The sequence below is a fragment of the Hyaena hyaena genome, unplaced genomic scaffold (assembly GCF_003009895.1).
Source record: "Hyaena hyaena isolate Hyena2069 unplaced genomic scaffold, ASM300989v1 scaffold_9, whole genome shotgun sequence".
NCBI lineage: Eukaryota > Metazoa > Chordata > Mammalia > Carnivora > Hyaenidae > Hyaena > Hyaena hyaena.
Window position 1 is genome coordinate 3,227,845 of NW_024080641.1, and position 12,406 is coordinate 3,240,250.

Genomic DNA, 12,406 nt, shown 5'->3' on the forward strand with positions numbered 1-12,406 from the left:
GAATACATTTTTGTTGTTTTAAGCTACTAAATTTGTGGTAATTATTACAGCAGCAACAGGAAACTAATATACTGAAAACACATAAAGAATTTGCCAAAGACTGGGGTGTCTGGGTGCTGGGTGGCCCAGCTGGCAAAATGTCCAACTCCTGAATTTGGTTCAGGTCATGATCTCACAGTTTGTGAGTTTAAGCCCCATGTTGGGCTGTGCTGACAGCAAAGAGCCTGCTTGAGATTCTCCCTCTCTCTCATTCCCCCACTCACTCACTGAGTCTCTCTCTCTCAAAATAAATAAAACCTAAAAATACACAAAATGCATTAAGAAAAAAACTTGCTGGAAGATCACATAAACTGCCCAAAGGCAAAGCAGGTATCAACTTAAGCAATATTGCTCCAAAGTCTCTTGTCTTAAAGCTATATTGCCTCTAGGGCGCCTGGGGGGCTCAGTCAGTTAAGTGTCTGACTTCAGCTCAGGCCATGATCTCACAGTCCGTGTGAGTTTGAGCCCTGCATCTGGCTCTAGCTGACAGCTCAGAGCCTGGAGCCTGCTTCAGATTCTGTGTCTTCCTCTCTTTCTGACCCTCCCCTGCTCACGCTATCTCTCTCTGTCTCAAAAATAAACATCAAAAAAAAATTTTAAGTTATTTTGCCTATCAATACCACAAATGAGGTAAAATTACATCGACATATTATGTGTATGGTCCATTAGTGACAACAGTGGTCATAATTACCCTCTACAGAGGGCTCACTATGTTCCCGGCACAGAGTTATATGTAGCACCTCACTGAAACCTTGCTTACAGTTCTTCACCATTTTTCTTTTGGGGAAAAAAGCATACACACCCTAAACACTGCATAAAATGTCTCTCCCTCAAGTCCGAGGGGCTCCACAGACCCCAGAGTAGGCTATGTTTCCACAGGAAAGGATTCATGTCTGCCTAGACTATAAAGAAAACAGAGGCTCAGAAAAGGTGCCCAAGCTCTCACAACTAATAAGTGGCCAGAACTGGGATGAGAATACAGTTCTGACCACAATCTGTGAGTTTTCCTCTTTCAGTGTCTCTTGCACGTTGCCTTGTACACAAGTAGGTTCTAAATAAATATTTACCAACTTTGCTCTTTCCTTTTTGACTTCTGGCACAGGAATACATCTTAAATTTCTGGGAAGGAATCAACAGAGCCTTTATACCACAGTCTCTGAATGCACAATACACACTACAAGTTAAGTCAACCCAAGTGAATTTCACTCATGGTTAAAAATTCCCAAGACTACCAAATTCACATTTATTCAAACCACATTTATTGAGAGTCTAATGTGTGACAGTAAGTCATGCAAAAATCTGGTATAAGCCTATTTCAAGTAGGGTAAGCACAAAGACCTCAGGCCAGAGAGAGGTTTAGCATATTTGAGGAACAGGAAGATTTCAAGAGCTCAAATGAAGTGAGCCAGAGAGATATAGTCAAGATCAGACAGGGCAGGGCATGGAAAGTAATGAATTTTAAAAGCTTTGGATTTTATTTTGAATATAAGATGGCAGCTTTATGCAGAGAACTGTGTGATCTTTTTTTTTAAATCAATCTGGCTGCTGTGTGGAGACTAGGTTATAAAGAGTCACAGTGGAACAGAGGAAGAGCAGTTAAGGAGACAACTGAGGTGCCTGATCTGAGAAATGATGATGATGAGGTAGCTTGGAGTGAGAAATAAAGAAAGGTGGCTGAGATAGTGTGAAGCAGAGCAGACAGGACTTGCCAAGGGACTGGATATATGGGCCCAAGGGACTAGATGAATAAAGAGCTCAGGTTTCTGGTCTGTGGAACCAGATAGACGGGGAAGCCAACAGCATTTGGTAGATTGGACCACTTTCTCCTTCAGAGATAATCTCATCTTCACACTTAACAGTAAACTACTTTTCATTTAAATCTACAATCTTGCTCCATCCAACTGCCCATTCATTGCATTTACTTCAGTGTCCCTGTCAGAATCCAAAAGAGAACTTAAGGCTGCTCCCCACCAATCACTCCCCCCACAGTCTTCCTCATCCTTCTGGAATCTCCAGTCATTCCACGGACTTTTACTTTACATTTGCCTTAATTTATCTAAACCTATTTCCTATGTAGTTTTCTTTCTCTCATTGCTGGTGATTTCTACTTGTCAAATAATTGTAACTAATTTACTGAAAGCTCCCTGTGCAAACGCACTATTAATGTATTATTTTTATGTTTTTATTTATCCATTTAAGTAATCTCTACACCTAATGAGAGGCTCAAACTCACAACCCTGAGATCAAGAATCACTGAGCCAGCCAGGTACCCCCCTGCATTATCTCCTTTAATTCACAACTGTCTTATAATGTAGATTCTATTATCTCCATTTGACAAATGAGCAAACTGAAGCAGAGAAGAAATGTGTCGAAGGTTAAATAACCAAGAATTTTCCCAGCTGAGATTCAAGCTGAAATAGTCACCACTATCAGCACTACAATAAATTGGTCCCTACGTGAAACAACCAGGACCGGCCCCTACGACACAGTACGTCCCCAGTCACCATTATGGCAAATGCGCCTCTGGAACCAACTGCAGTTCTCTTAGCAGCGGTGTTGGATGAAGAGGCTTTGAAAACAGGAAAGGTTTTGTAGTCCTTTTTTTGTAAAGTCAAAATTTCTGAGTTGAAAGAGTCCTTAAAAATTCAGTCACACTCGCCTGCTCCTTTTTGCAGATATGGAACTTAAGGCCAACAAACTTTGTGACCAACCCAAGGTCAAGAGAGCTGGTTAGCAGAACTGGAATTGAACCCAGGTTTCTTGAATTTCTAGGTCTCTGCAACGTACAATCATTTCATTATCCGACAAACCCATCTGAATGTCTACAAATGTGCAAGCACTAGAAATTTAGTAAGACCAGTCAAGCCCCTATTTTAATTATCAGACATTTATAAAATCCTTGCCCTCATGGAGCTTATCATCTACTTCATTCTTTTGGGTCACTCTCCTTCCTTCTCACTCTTAGATATGGATCAACCACTACTGAGTAGAAGAAAAATCAGGCATGCCTTGGCTGTGAAAGGCAGTGAGAAAACTGCTGATGCGTGCCTTCTGAAAACACACACAGCTGCCAGCCTCAACCTCTCCCTTTATTATTATTTGACTGAAACAATGAGCCCTGATTGTGGACAATGAGGAGGGGAGGAGGAAGGGAGTAATTTAGATTCAACTCCTACTTCTATTTACTTGGTGCATAACCCTGGGAGTCAGCTCTCTTCCTTGAGTCCCATCCATAAAGTGGGCTATGTCCTACAGCAAGAAATGGAAAGTCACATGCCTACAGGGGCCAGGCAATCAGATCAATGAGGGAGGCTGAACTGAGATGCAGCCAGAGAACCACGTGCCATGTCAGAGGTGGCACTCAACCAATGTGGAATGTCTTATCTTACTATTCTTCAGGAGAAGACAGAATTTAGAAATTTCCAGATTGGGGGAGGGGGCGTGCTTGGGTGGAGTTGAGCATCTGACTCTTGATTTCTGCTCAGGTCAAGATTTCATGGTTCCTGGGGTTGAGTCCCATGTTGGGCTCTGCGCTTCCTGGGGTTGAGTCCCATGTCGGGCTCTGCGCTGACCATGCAGAATCTGCTTGGGATTCTCTCTACCCCTCCCCGACTTGAGCACTCTCTCAAAATAAATAATAACCTTTAAAAAATTATAGAAATTGTCAGACTGGGGAATGGGGCAGGGGAAGGGTGAAGAGAAACACATTTCTTTCCCAACTTCTCATTATAAAAATTTGAGGAGCACCTTGGTGGCTCAGTCGGTTAAGCCTCGGACTTCGGCTCAGGTCATGATTTCACAGTTCATGGCCTCAAGCCCCATCATTAGGCTCTGTGCTGACAGCCAGCTCAGAGCCTGGAGCCTGCTTCCGATTCTGTGTCTCCTGCTCTCTCTGCCCCTCCACAGCTCATGCTTCATCTCTACCAAAAATAAATAAACATTAAAAAATTTTTAAATAATGAAAATTTTTTTTAAAAAAAAAAGATATTTGAGGGGCGCCTGGGTGGTTTAGTCGGTTGGGCGTCCGACTTTCGCTTGGGTCATGATCTCGCAGTTCGTGGGTTCAAGCCCCACGTCGGGCTCTGTGCTGACTGCCAGCTCAGAGCCTGGAGCCTGTTTCAGAGTCTGTCACTCCCTCTCTCTCTGACCCGCCCCTGCTCACGCTGTCTCTCTCTCTCCTAGAAATAAATAAAACATTAAAAAAAAAAAAAGATATTTGAAACACACAGAAAAGTAAAAAGAACACTTAGCATTCTGCCTTTTACCCATACACTTATACCACAGCATGTCACACCTGCAGCATGCACCTCCAAAAACGGGACACTCTCCTTTATAACCATGCTATTACCAGATCTAGAAGATAATTCTCAAATATCATCTAACAGGGGGGCACCTGGGTGGCTCAGTCTGTTAAGCATCTGACTCTTGATGTGGGCTCAGGTCATGATCTCATGGTTTGTGAGTTTGAGCCTGACTTCGGGCTCTGAGCTGACATTGCTTGGGATTCTGTCTCTCACCTCCTCCATGTGCTCTCTGTCTCCATCTCTCAAAATAAATAAACCTTAAAAATATATAGGGGCGCCTGGGTGGCTTAGTCGGTTAAGCGTCCAACTTTCACTCCGGTCATGATCTCGCGGTTCGTGGGTTCGAGCCCCGCATCGGGCTCTGTGCTGACTGCCAGCTCAGAGCCTGGAGCCTATTTTCAGAGTCTGTATCTCCCTCTCTCTCTGAGCCTCCCCTGCTCACGCTGTCTCTCTCTCTCCTAGAAATAAATTAAAAAAATTAAAAAATATATATATAGGGGCACCTGGGCGGCTCAGTCAGTTAAGCGTCCAACTCTTGATTTCTGCTAAGGTCATGAGCTTAAGCTTCCTGAGATCCAGGCCAGCGTGGGGCCTGCTTGGGATTACCTCACTCTGTCCCTCCCCTGCTCTCTCTCTGTCTCTCAAAAGAAATAAACTTACAAAACTTTAAAAAAATACATATATATCACCTAACAGGACTAAATATTCAAATCTCCACTACTCTCTAAAAGATGTTCTTCTAGGAGTTTTCTTTTTGAACCAGGATCCAGTCAAGGTTCATATCTTGCATCTGGCTTCACCTCTTTATGCTTTTTAAATCTAGAACACTCCCTCCCTTTGTTTTTTCCATGACACTGACTTCTGGAACAGAACCAGGACAGTTGTCTTATAAAATGTCCCACATCCTGGACACCTTATCATTACCTTAATGTTTTTAATCTGCTCCCCTGTTCTCTAAAAGTATGATTAAGCTAAATGATGTTCAGCAGGAAAACTTCACAGATGACACACTTAAGTTCTTACCTCCCCACATCAGAGGGTGCATTATTAATAATCACTTCCAAAGGCAATAAGTCTGTTTTTAATTTTTTTGTTTGAATATTTCCTTGGCCTTATGAATTCTATATCATTAAATATTTTTTAATGAAGTCAATTTCTTTCTTTTTTACAGATTTTATTTGTAAGTAATCTCTACACCAACTGTGGGGCTCAAATCCACGATCCCAACATCAAGAATCATTTGCTCCATTGACTGAGCCAGTCAAGAGCCCCATTTTTTTCCCTTTCTGATGCTCAAATTTGGCCAATTCTCTAGACTTGAAAATGCTGGCAACTAATTTCAAAATGTTAAGTGCTGTATGAAAGATACAGCCCAATTTTTCAACACTAAACCCTATGAATTCCCTTGAGGGCCCTTTTTGTTATTACTCTCCTTTCCAGCTCCCTTGATAACCTTGGTCCAAACATGACACAGAATCAGCCACAAAACTGTTTCCAGAATGCAGTCGGTCATTTCCTAGGCCACCTTCCATTTCACGAAAGAACCCGGGTCTTCCACCTGAAGTGTCCTCAGAAGCAAGTCAATTTGCTTTGTGCAGCCTCCTTCTTGTCTACACAGGGGGAACTCACTGCTCTTCCTACTTCAGAGAGTGAACAATGTACATGGGGGCACCTGGGTGCCTCAGGTGGTTAAGCGGCTGACTCTGATCTCGGCTCAGGTCATGATCTCATGGTTCATAGGTTTGAGCCCCACGTCGGGCTCTGTGGTGCTGCTGTGGAGCCTGCTTGGGATTCTCCCTGTCTTCTTTCCCTGCCCCTCCCCCTGCTCAGAAAGAAAGAAAGAGAGAGAGAGAGAAAGAGAGAAAGAAAGACAGGCAGGCACTTTAACAAACTTTGTAAGATTGTTACAAAGTCTCAAAGATCGGCTCTACAAATACAGAAATCCAAATTTTCGATCACCCCCACCTTTCCTCCCAGGACCCTCAATCGATCCTTTCCAGGTTCTCCAAGTTCAGCACATCTCCACTGCCTCCAGTAACCCCCACCTCCCAAGAATTCCACGCCCTGACTATGATTTGCCCCTTAGGTCATCCCCCTCCTCAGCAGCACCCATCATTCTTTACCGCTCCGTGAAGGACTCCTACCCTCTGACACTTCTCTCCCTACATTCCAGCTTCATCCTCACCAACTCTGCCCTACCTCAAACAAAACCATCTGCGGCCCCCAACCCTTCGCATCAACCTTTTTAGTACATACAGGATCCCTTTCACAACCCTTTACAGGACCTCCTAACACTCAATCCGTCAAATACAGTCCCTAAAATCAATCAACCCCACCTATGTCTTCAGGCCCATTTTCACCATTTTATTCCCATTCTTCCATTTCACTTGCATTCAATCCTCTGACTGAGGCTGGTTGATGCCTCACGAAGAACCCACACACCTGAAATGAGCCTGAAAACTCAGGCTTAGCCCACACGCCACCTCACTGTCCCTCCCCCCAACACACTTTCTCACCAAAAGACTCTAGAAACTCCCACCTCTCAAACTAAATTCTCTTGACCTGCCTGCCTCCTGAACCCTTAGATCAATTAATTCTATACTCTGGACTCACATCACATAACCCCTCCAACCAGACCTCATCTCGGAACTCAACCACTCATTTATATATTTCTATTTAGGACGTAAACAAACATCTAAAACCTAAGACCTAAAGAGCACACCTGATTCTTCACTCACCCCACCATCTCAGTCAATAAATAGCAATTCCAGGGGCGCCTGGGTGGCTCAGTCGATTAAGCATCCTACTTCGGCTTGACAATAAACTATTTGTAAAAAAATAAATAAATACATAAAAAATAAAAAATAAAAAAAAGCATCCGACTCCAGCTCAGGTCATGATCTCGCAGTTCATGACTTTGCATGAATTTGAGCCCTGTGTCAGGCTCTGTGCTAATAGCTCAGAGGCTGGAGCCTGCTTTGGAATCTGTGACCCTCTCTCTCTGCCCTTCTCCAATCGGTGACTCCCCCTCTCTCTCTCTGCCCTTCTCCCACAATACATGTTAAAAAAAAATTTTTTTTTAATAAAATAAATGGCAATTCCATCTTCCCAGCTGCTCAAACCAAAAAACCTTAACGTCATCCTTGAGTTCGGTCTCTCAGAGCCCACACACTGACCCTTCAATAAGTCCTCTCCCCTCCCCACCTTGAAAATATACCCAGGGGGGGCGCCTGGGTGGCTTAGTCGGTTAAGCGTCAGACTTTAGCTAAGGTCATAATCTCACGGTTCGTAGGTTCAAGCCCCGCGTCGCGCTCTGTTCGGACAGCTAGCTCAGAGCCTGGAGCCTGTTTCAGTCTGTGACTCCCTCTCTCTCTGACCCTCCCCTGCTCACTCTGTCTCTCTCTCTCTCCTAGAAATAAATAAAACATTAAAAAAAAAAAAAAGAAAATATACCCAGGGGCACCTGGGTGGCTCAGTCGGTTAAATGTCGGGCTTTGGCTCAGGTCATAATCTCACGGTTCGTAGGTTCCAGCCCCGCGTCGCGCTCTGTTCGGACAGCTAGCTCAGAGCCTGGAGCCTGTTTCCGATTATGTGTCTCCCTCTCTCTCTGACCCTCCCCTGCTCACTCTCTCTGTCTCAAAAATAAATAAAACATAGAAAGAAAGAAAAAAAAAACACTCTCCAATGGGTTTCTCCTTCCCTGGCCTCCCTATCACAACAGCTCTCCCGCCTCCCCATCCTTTGCCCCATCCTCTCACCCCGCGTTACCTAATGTATTATTCACGTTGACTGCTTCCCCCACCAGAATGTACGCTCCGTGTGGGCAAGGAGTCGATGCCGCTGGCTCAGGGCCTAGAACAGTGATTGCGGCAGGCACTCGATACTTGATAAAAAGCGATCCCCTCTTGCAAAGATCTCATTCCCGCCGACAGCTGCTCCATACCTAAGGTATGCCTTATACCTTCCTCATACCTAGGCAGAAGTAGCCTCTTCGGGTACCGCCAACCCCCAGCCTCTCCGAGCTCCTCAACATTCCCACTGGAAATAGGGTGCTCCAAACGCCTCAAAACCCCTCCTTCTTTCATACTGGCCCACCCTTTAGAAGCCACAAGAACGTTAAGTGTGCCCGCGCGCGGTTCGCCGGTTCCCCCCGCGTCCAACAGAGAAGATTCGCACCATCGACGAATGAATGAACTACGCCTCCCCCCCATCTTTCCCCGGCACGGCCGGCCCCTCCTCCTCCCTAAACACCCCGCCCCCATCACTCCCGTAGGACGTCCCAGTCCCGGAGTTTGAATCCTCCTAATCCCTCCACCGAGACCCCTCCAGCGCCCCTCCCAGAGGCCCTCCCTCGGAGCGACACTCCCACTACCCCGGGAGGTCCCCGCTTCCCTCAGCTTCCAGAAACGCCGCTAACCACCTCCGCCCCCCCCAGGCCTCTCAGGACAGCGACCCACCCCCGGGCACGTCATTCCCGCCTCCACGCTTCAAATCCGCCCCGCCGGCCCCGGGAGGGTAGCGAGCGCCGCAGGCCGGACGCCCCCGACAGACCCTCAGCCCCACGAGCCGCGCCGGCCCTGACCGTTTCTGGGCCTCCAGTCCCCACAGACGGATCTGCCGGTCATACTGCGCCGCCTCCTCCTCACTGATGCCGCCGCCGGCCTCCTCCTTCTCCACCATGGCGCCGGCTCTAGCTGCCTGCACTCGGGTCCTGCCCACCGCAACCGCCCGCCGGCCCCACACGCCGCCAACCGCCGCCGGACGCGCGCCCGGGCCGCGTCTGCGCCTGCGCCGGGGGACCGCGCCTGCGCAGGACCTCCTCCACCGCCCGGCCCGCCCCGGGAGCCCGGGACCAAGTGAAGGCCGCCCGCCTGAAAGGCGGGCCGGCAGGACTGCGGGTCACGTGACGGCTGCTCCAGCCACTCCCGGCCCCAAAATGGCGCGGTTCCTCCCCACCCCCATCCCCCGCCTTCTCGCCCGGCGTTGAGTACCCAAGTGCTCGCTTAACGGGGCATTTTATGTATTTTTTGAAATTTATTTTATTTTTTACTTATGGGGATTTTTAAGTCAGCAGATATTTATCTAGCACTTGATGAAATCCCGGGATTGGTGTGAAATAGAGCAGCGAACAAAATAGAGCCCTGCCCTCCTGGAGCTAACGTTCTATTGCGGAGAGCCCAAGGAAAAATAGAAATCAGGCCGTGATACATGCTGCGGCGAAAAAGAAACCCGGATGGGGCACCTGCGTGGCTCAGGCGACTCGGTTCAGGTCATGATCTCACGGTTCGTGGGTTCGAGCCCCGCGTCGGGCTCTGTGCTGACCGCTCAGAGCCTGGAGACTGTTTCAGATTCTGTGTCTCCCTCTCTCTCTGACCTTCCCCTGCTCATGCTGTCTCTCTCAGAAATAAATATATATATTCGTCTCTCTCAGAAATAAATATATATATTCTGAAAGAAAGAAAAAGAAAGAAAGAAAGAAAGAGAGAGAAAGAAAGAAAGAGAAAGAGAGAGAGAGAAAGAAAGAAAGAAAAAGAAAGAAAAGAAAGAAAGAAAGAGAAAGAAAGAAAGAAAGAAAAAAGAGAAACCCGGGTGGGACTACAGGGTTACAGGAGTGGCCAGAGGGAAGGCTGGCTCAGAAAGGTGCTATTGAACAGAGATGGGAAGGGACTGAAGAAACAAAACGTGTGGTTGCGTGGGAGATGGAGCCTTTCTGATCAGGGCAAACAGCAGGTGCAAAGGCCCTGTAACTGGAATGTGCTAGCATAGCTGAGCAAGTTGGCTGGAGCAGAGAGGATGGGCTCGCAGTAAGAAGTGAAATCATGGATGAAGCAAGGAGGGGTATCCTGAGGGGCCTTGGAGGCTAGTACTAGCCGATGTGTTTTTACTTAGACAAAGTGCCTTTTTATTGTTCATTCAACAACTACTTATTGAGCATTTGCGTGTTAGCCATTGATCTCGTTGCTGGGGTAGAGCACTGAAAAAGAAAAAATAGCTGCCTTCTCCCGGAGTTTAAATGGGTTTTCAATGTTTTGTTTGTTTGTTTGAGAGAGGGGGATGGAGAGCCTGTGTCAGTTAAGCATCCGACCTCAGTTTAGGTCATGATCTCCCCGTTTGTGAGTTTGTGCCTCAAATCAGGCTCCGTGCTAAGCATGCGGAGCTTGCTTGGGAATCTCTCTCTCTCTCTCTCAATAATAAATAAACTTTGTAAAAATTAAAAAAAAAAGAGAGCGCACAATCCCACAAGTGAGGGAGGGGCAGAGAGAGGAGAGAGAGAAAATCCCAAGCAGGCTCTGTGCTGTCAGCAGGGAGCCCGAGGCAGGGCTCAGTCTCAAGGACCATGAGATCATGACCTGAGCCGAAATCAAGAGCTGGACGCTTAACCGACTGGGCCACCTAGGCTCCCCTATGTGAATTATCTTTGTAATGTTTATGAGATTAGTGCGATTCTTTAATATAACTAGTTCATAGCTAATGAGTCTGAGGGCCAGCAAAGTTAAGTATTAGTAGCCTGAACAAAGTCTTAGATCTTAGAAGTTGTGAAAGTAGGCTTCAGACCCAGGCTATGTGACCCACATGCTTCATCAGGAGCTTCTACTGCTTGGGGTGTAGTCAGCTTCTACCCTATGCTCGGATCTTGGCCTTGAGGCACATATTCTGTGAGCCACAGGGCTCGATATTTCATCCCCTTTTACAGATTACAACTCTGGGACTCAGGAAGGGGTAGGAATTCATCCGAGATCACGACATCCCTCAAATAAAACAGTGTGGCCCACGCTTACTCTTGGTTATTGACATGAAACAGGCTCCGTAAAAGATCAGGGACCTGAAACAACACTACGTATTTACGATCCCTTATGGTTTTGTGAATCAGGGATTCGGGAGCAGCTGTGGTCTGAGCTGTTCTGGTACAAGGTCTTTCATGCGGATGCGGTCAGAGGTCAGCTGGCATGAGTCACCTGATGGCTTTCGATGGAAGATCCTCTTCCAAGATGACTCACTGCTGTGGCTGGCAAGCTGATGTTGGCTGATGGCTGGGGACCCCAGTTCCTCTCCGCATGGGCCTAACCACCGGGCTGCCAGAGTGTCCTCCTGACTCGGTGGCCTCGGTGGCTGACCACCCCCAGAGTGAGCGATCCAGGAGAGCAGCTGAAAGCAGCAATACCTTTTAGAACTCAGCTTTGGAAGTCACACACAGCCAACTCGGCGATGTCCCATTGGTCACACCCAGCTCTGTTCATTCTGGGAGAGAACAATACAGGGGCATTGAATACTAAGAGGCAAGGAGCCTGTCTTGGAGATGGGTTACCACAATGCCTGTGCACCAGACCCTGTGAAAATGTGGTGAAGAAAAGAAATGTGGATATGCCCTGGGTCGTGCGGAGGAGCTAGTAGGGAAAGGTAGGCAGTAGAAATCAGCCAAAGAAATATTCATTAAATATTCTCAACATAGATTTACCACATCCCTACTATGTGTTTGACTTTATGCCAAAGTCCTGGGGATACGATAATAAGAATGGACATACTCCAGGGGCGCCTGGGTGGCTGAGTCGGTTGAGCGTCGGACTTCGGCTCAGGTCATGATCTCACGGTTCATGCCTTCGAGGCCTGCGTTGGGCTCTGTGCTGACAGCTTGGAGCCTGGAGCCTGCTTCCAATTCTGCCCCCCCATCCTGCTCACCCTCTGTCTCTCAAAAATAAATAAACGTTAAAAAAAGAAAAAAATGAGAGAGTTTGGGAAGTACAGGTCTCTTCAAATCTGCATTGTTTCTTCCAAATTATCACTTGGCCCCCTAGGAAAGGTCGTTTTCTAACCATGACCTTACCTCTTATCCTAATCCAGAGGATGAGATGTGGGTCCAGATGGCTTGAAGTTCAGAAACAGTATGAGAATAATTGACACTACTTGGTAACTTTTATTTTATTGTATCACAACTTTAAAAATTTTGTTTAATGTTTACTTATTTTTGAGAGACAGAGACAGAGTGAAAGTGGGGAAGGGACAGAGGAAGAGGGAGACACAGAATCTGAAGCAGGCTCCAAGCTCTGAGCTGTCAGCCCAGAGCC

General features: G+C 46.9%; 1 protein-coding gene across 1 annotated transcript in view; it reads right to left on the reverse strand.

Moving 5' to 3' along the window:
- Nucleotides 1-9,129, reverse strand: part of SAE1 (SUMO1 activating enzyme subunit 1) — a 77,524-nt gene extending 68,395 nt beyond the window's left edge. The window contains exon 1 of the mRNA XM_039248674.1: nucleotides 8,926-9,129. Within this exon, the coding sequence (XP_039104605.1) occupies nucleotides 8,926-9,023 (98 nt within the window). The 5' untranslated portion in view covers nucleotides 9,024-9,129. The remainder of the gene's footprint in view (nucleotides 1-8,925) is intronic.
- Nucleotides 9,130-12,406: the final 3,277 nt, after the last annotated feature.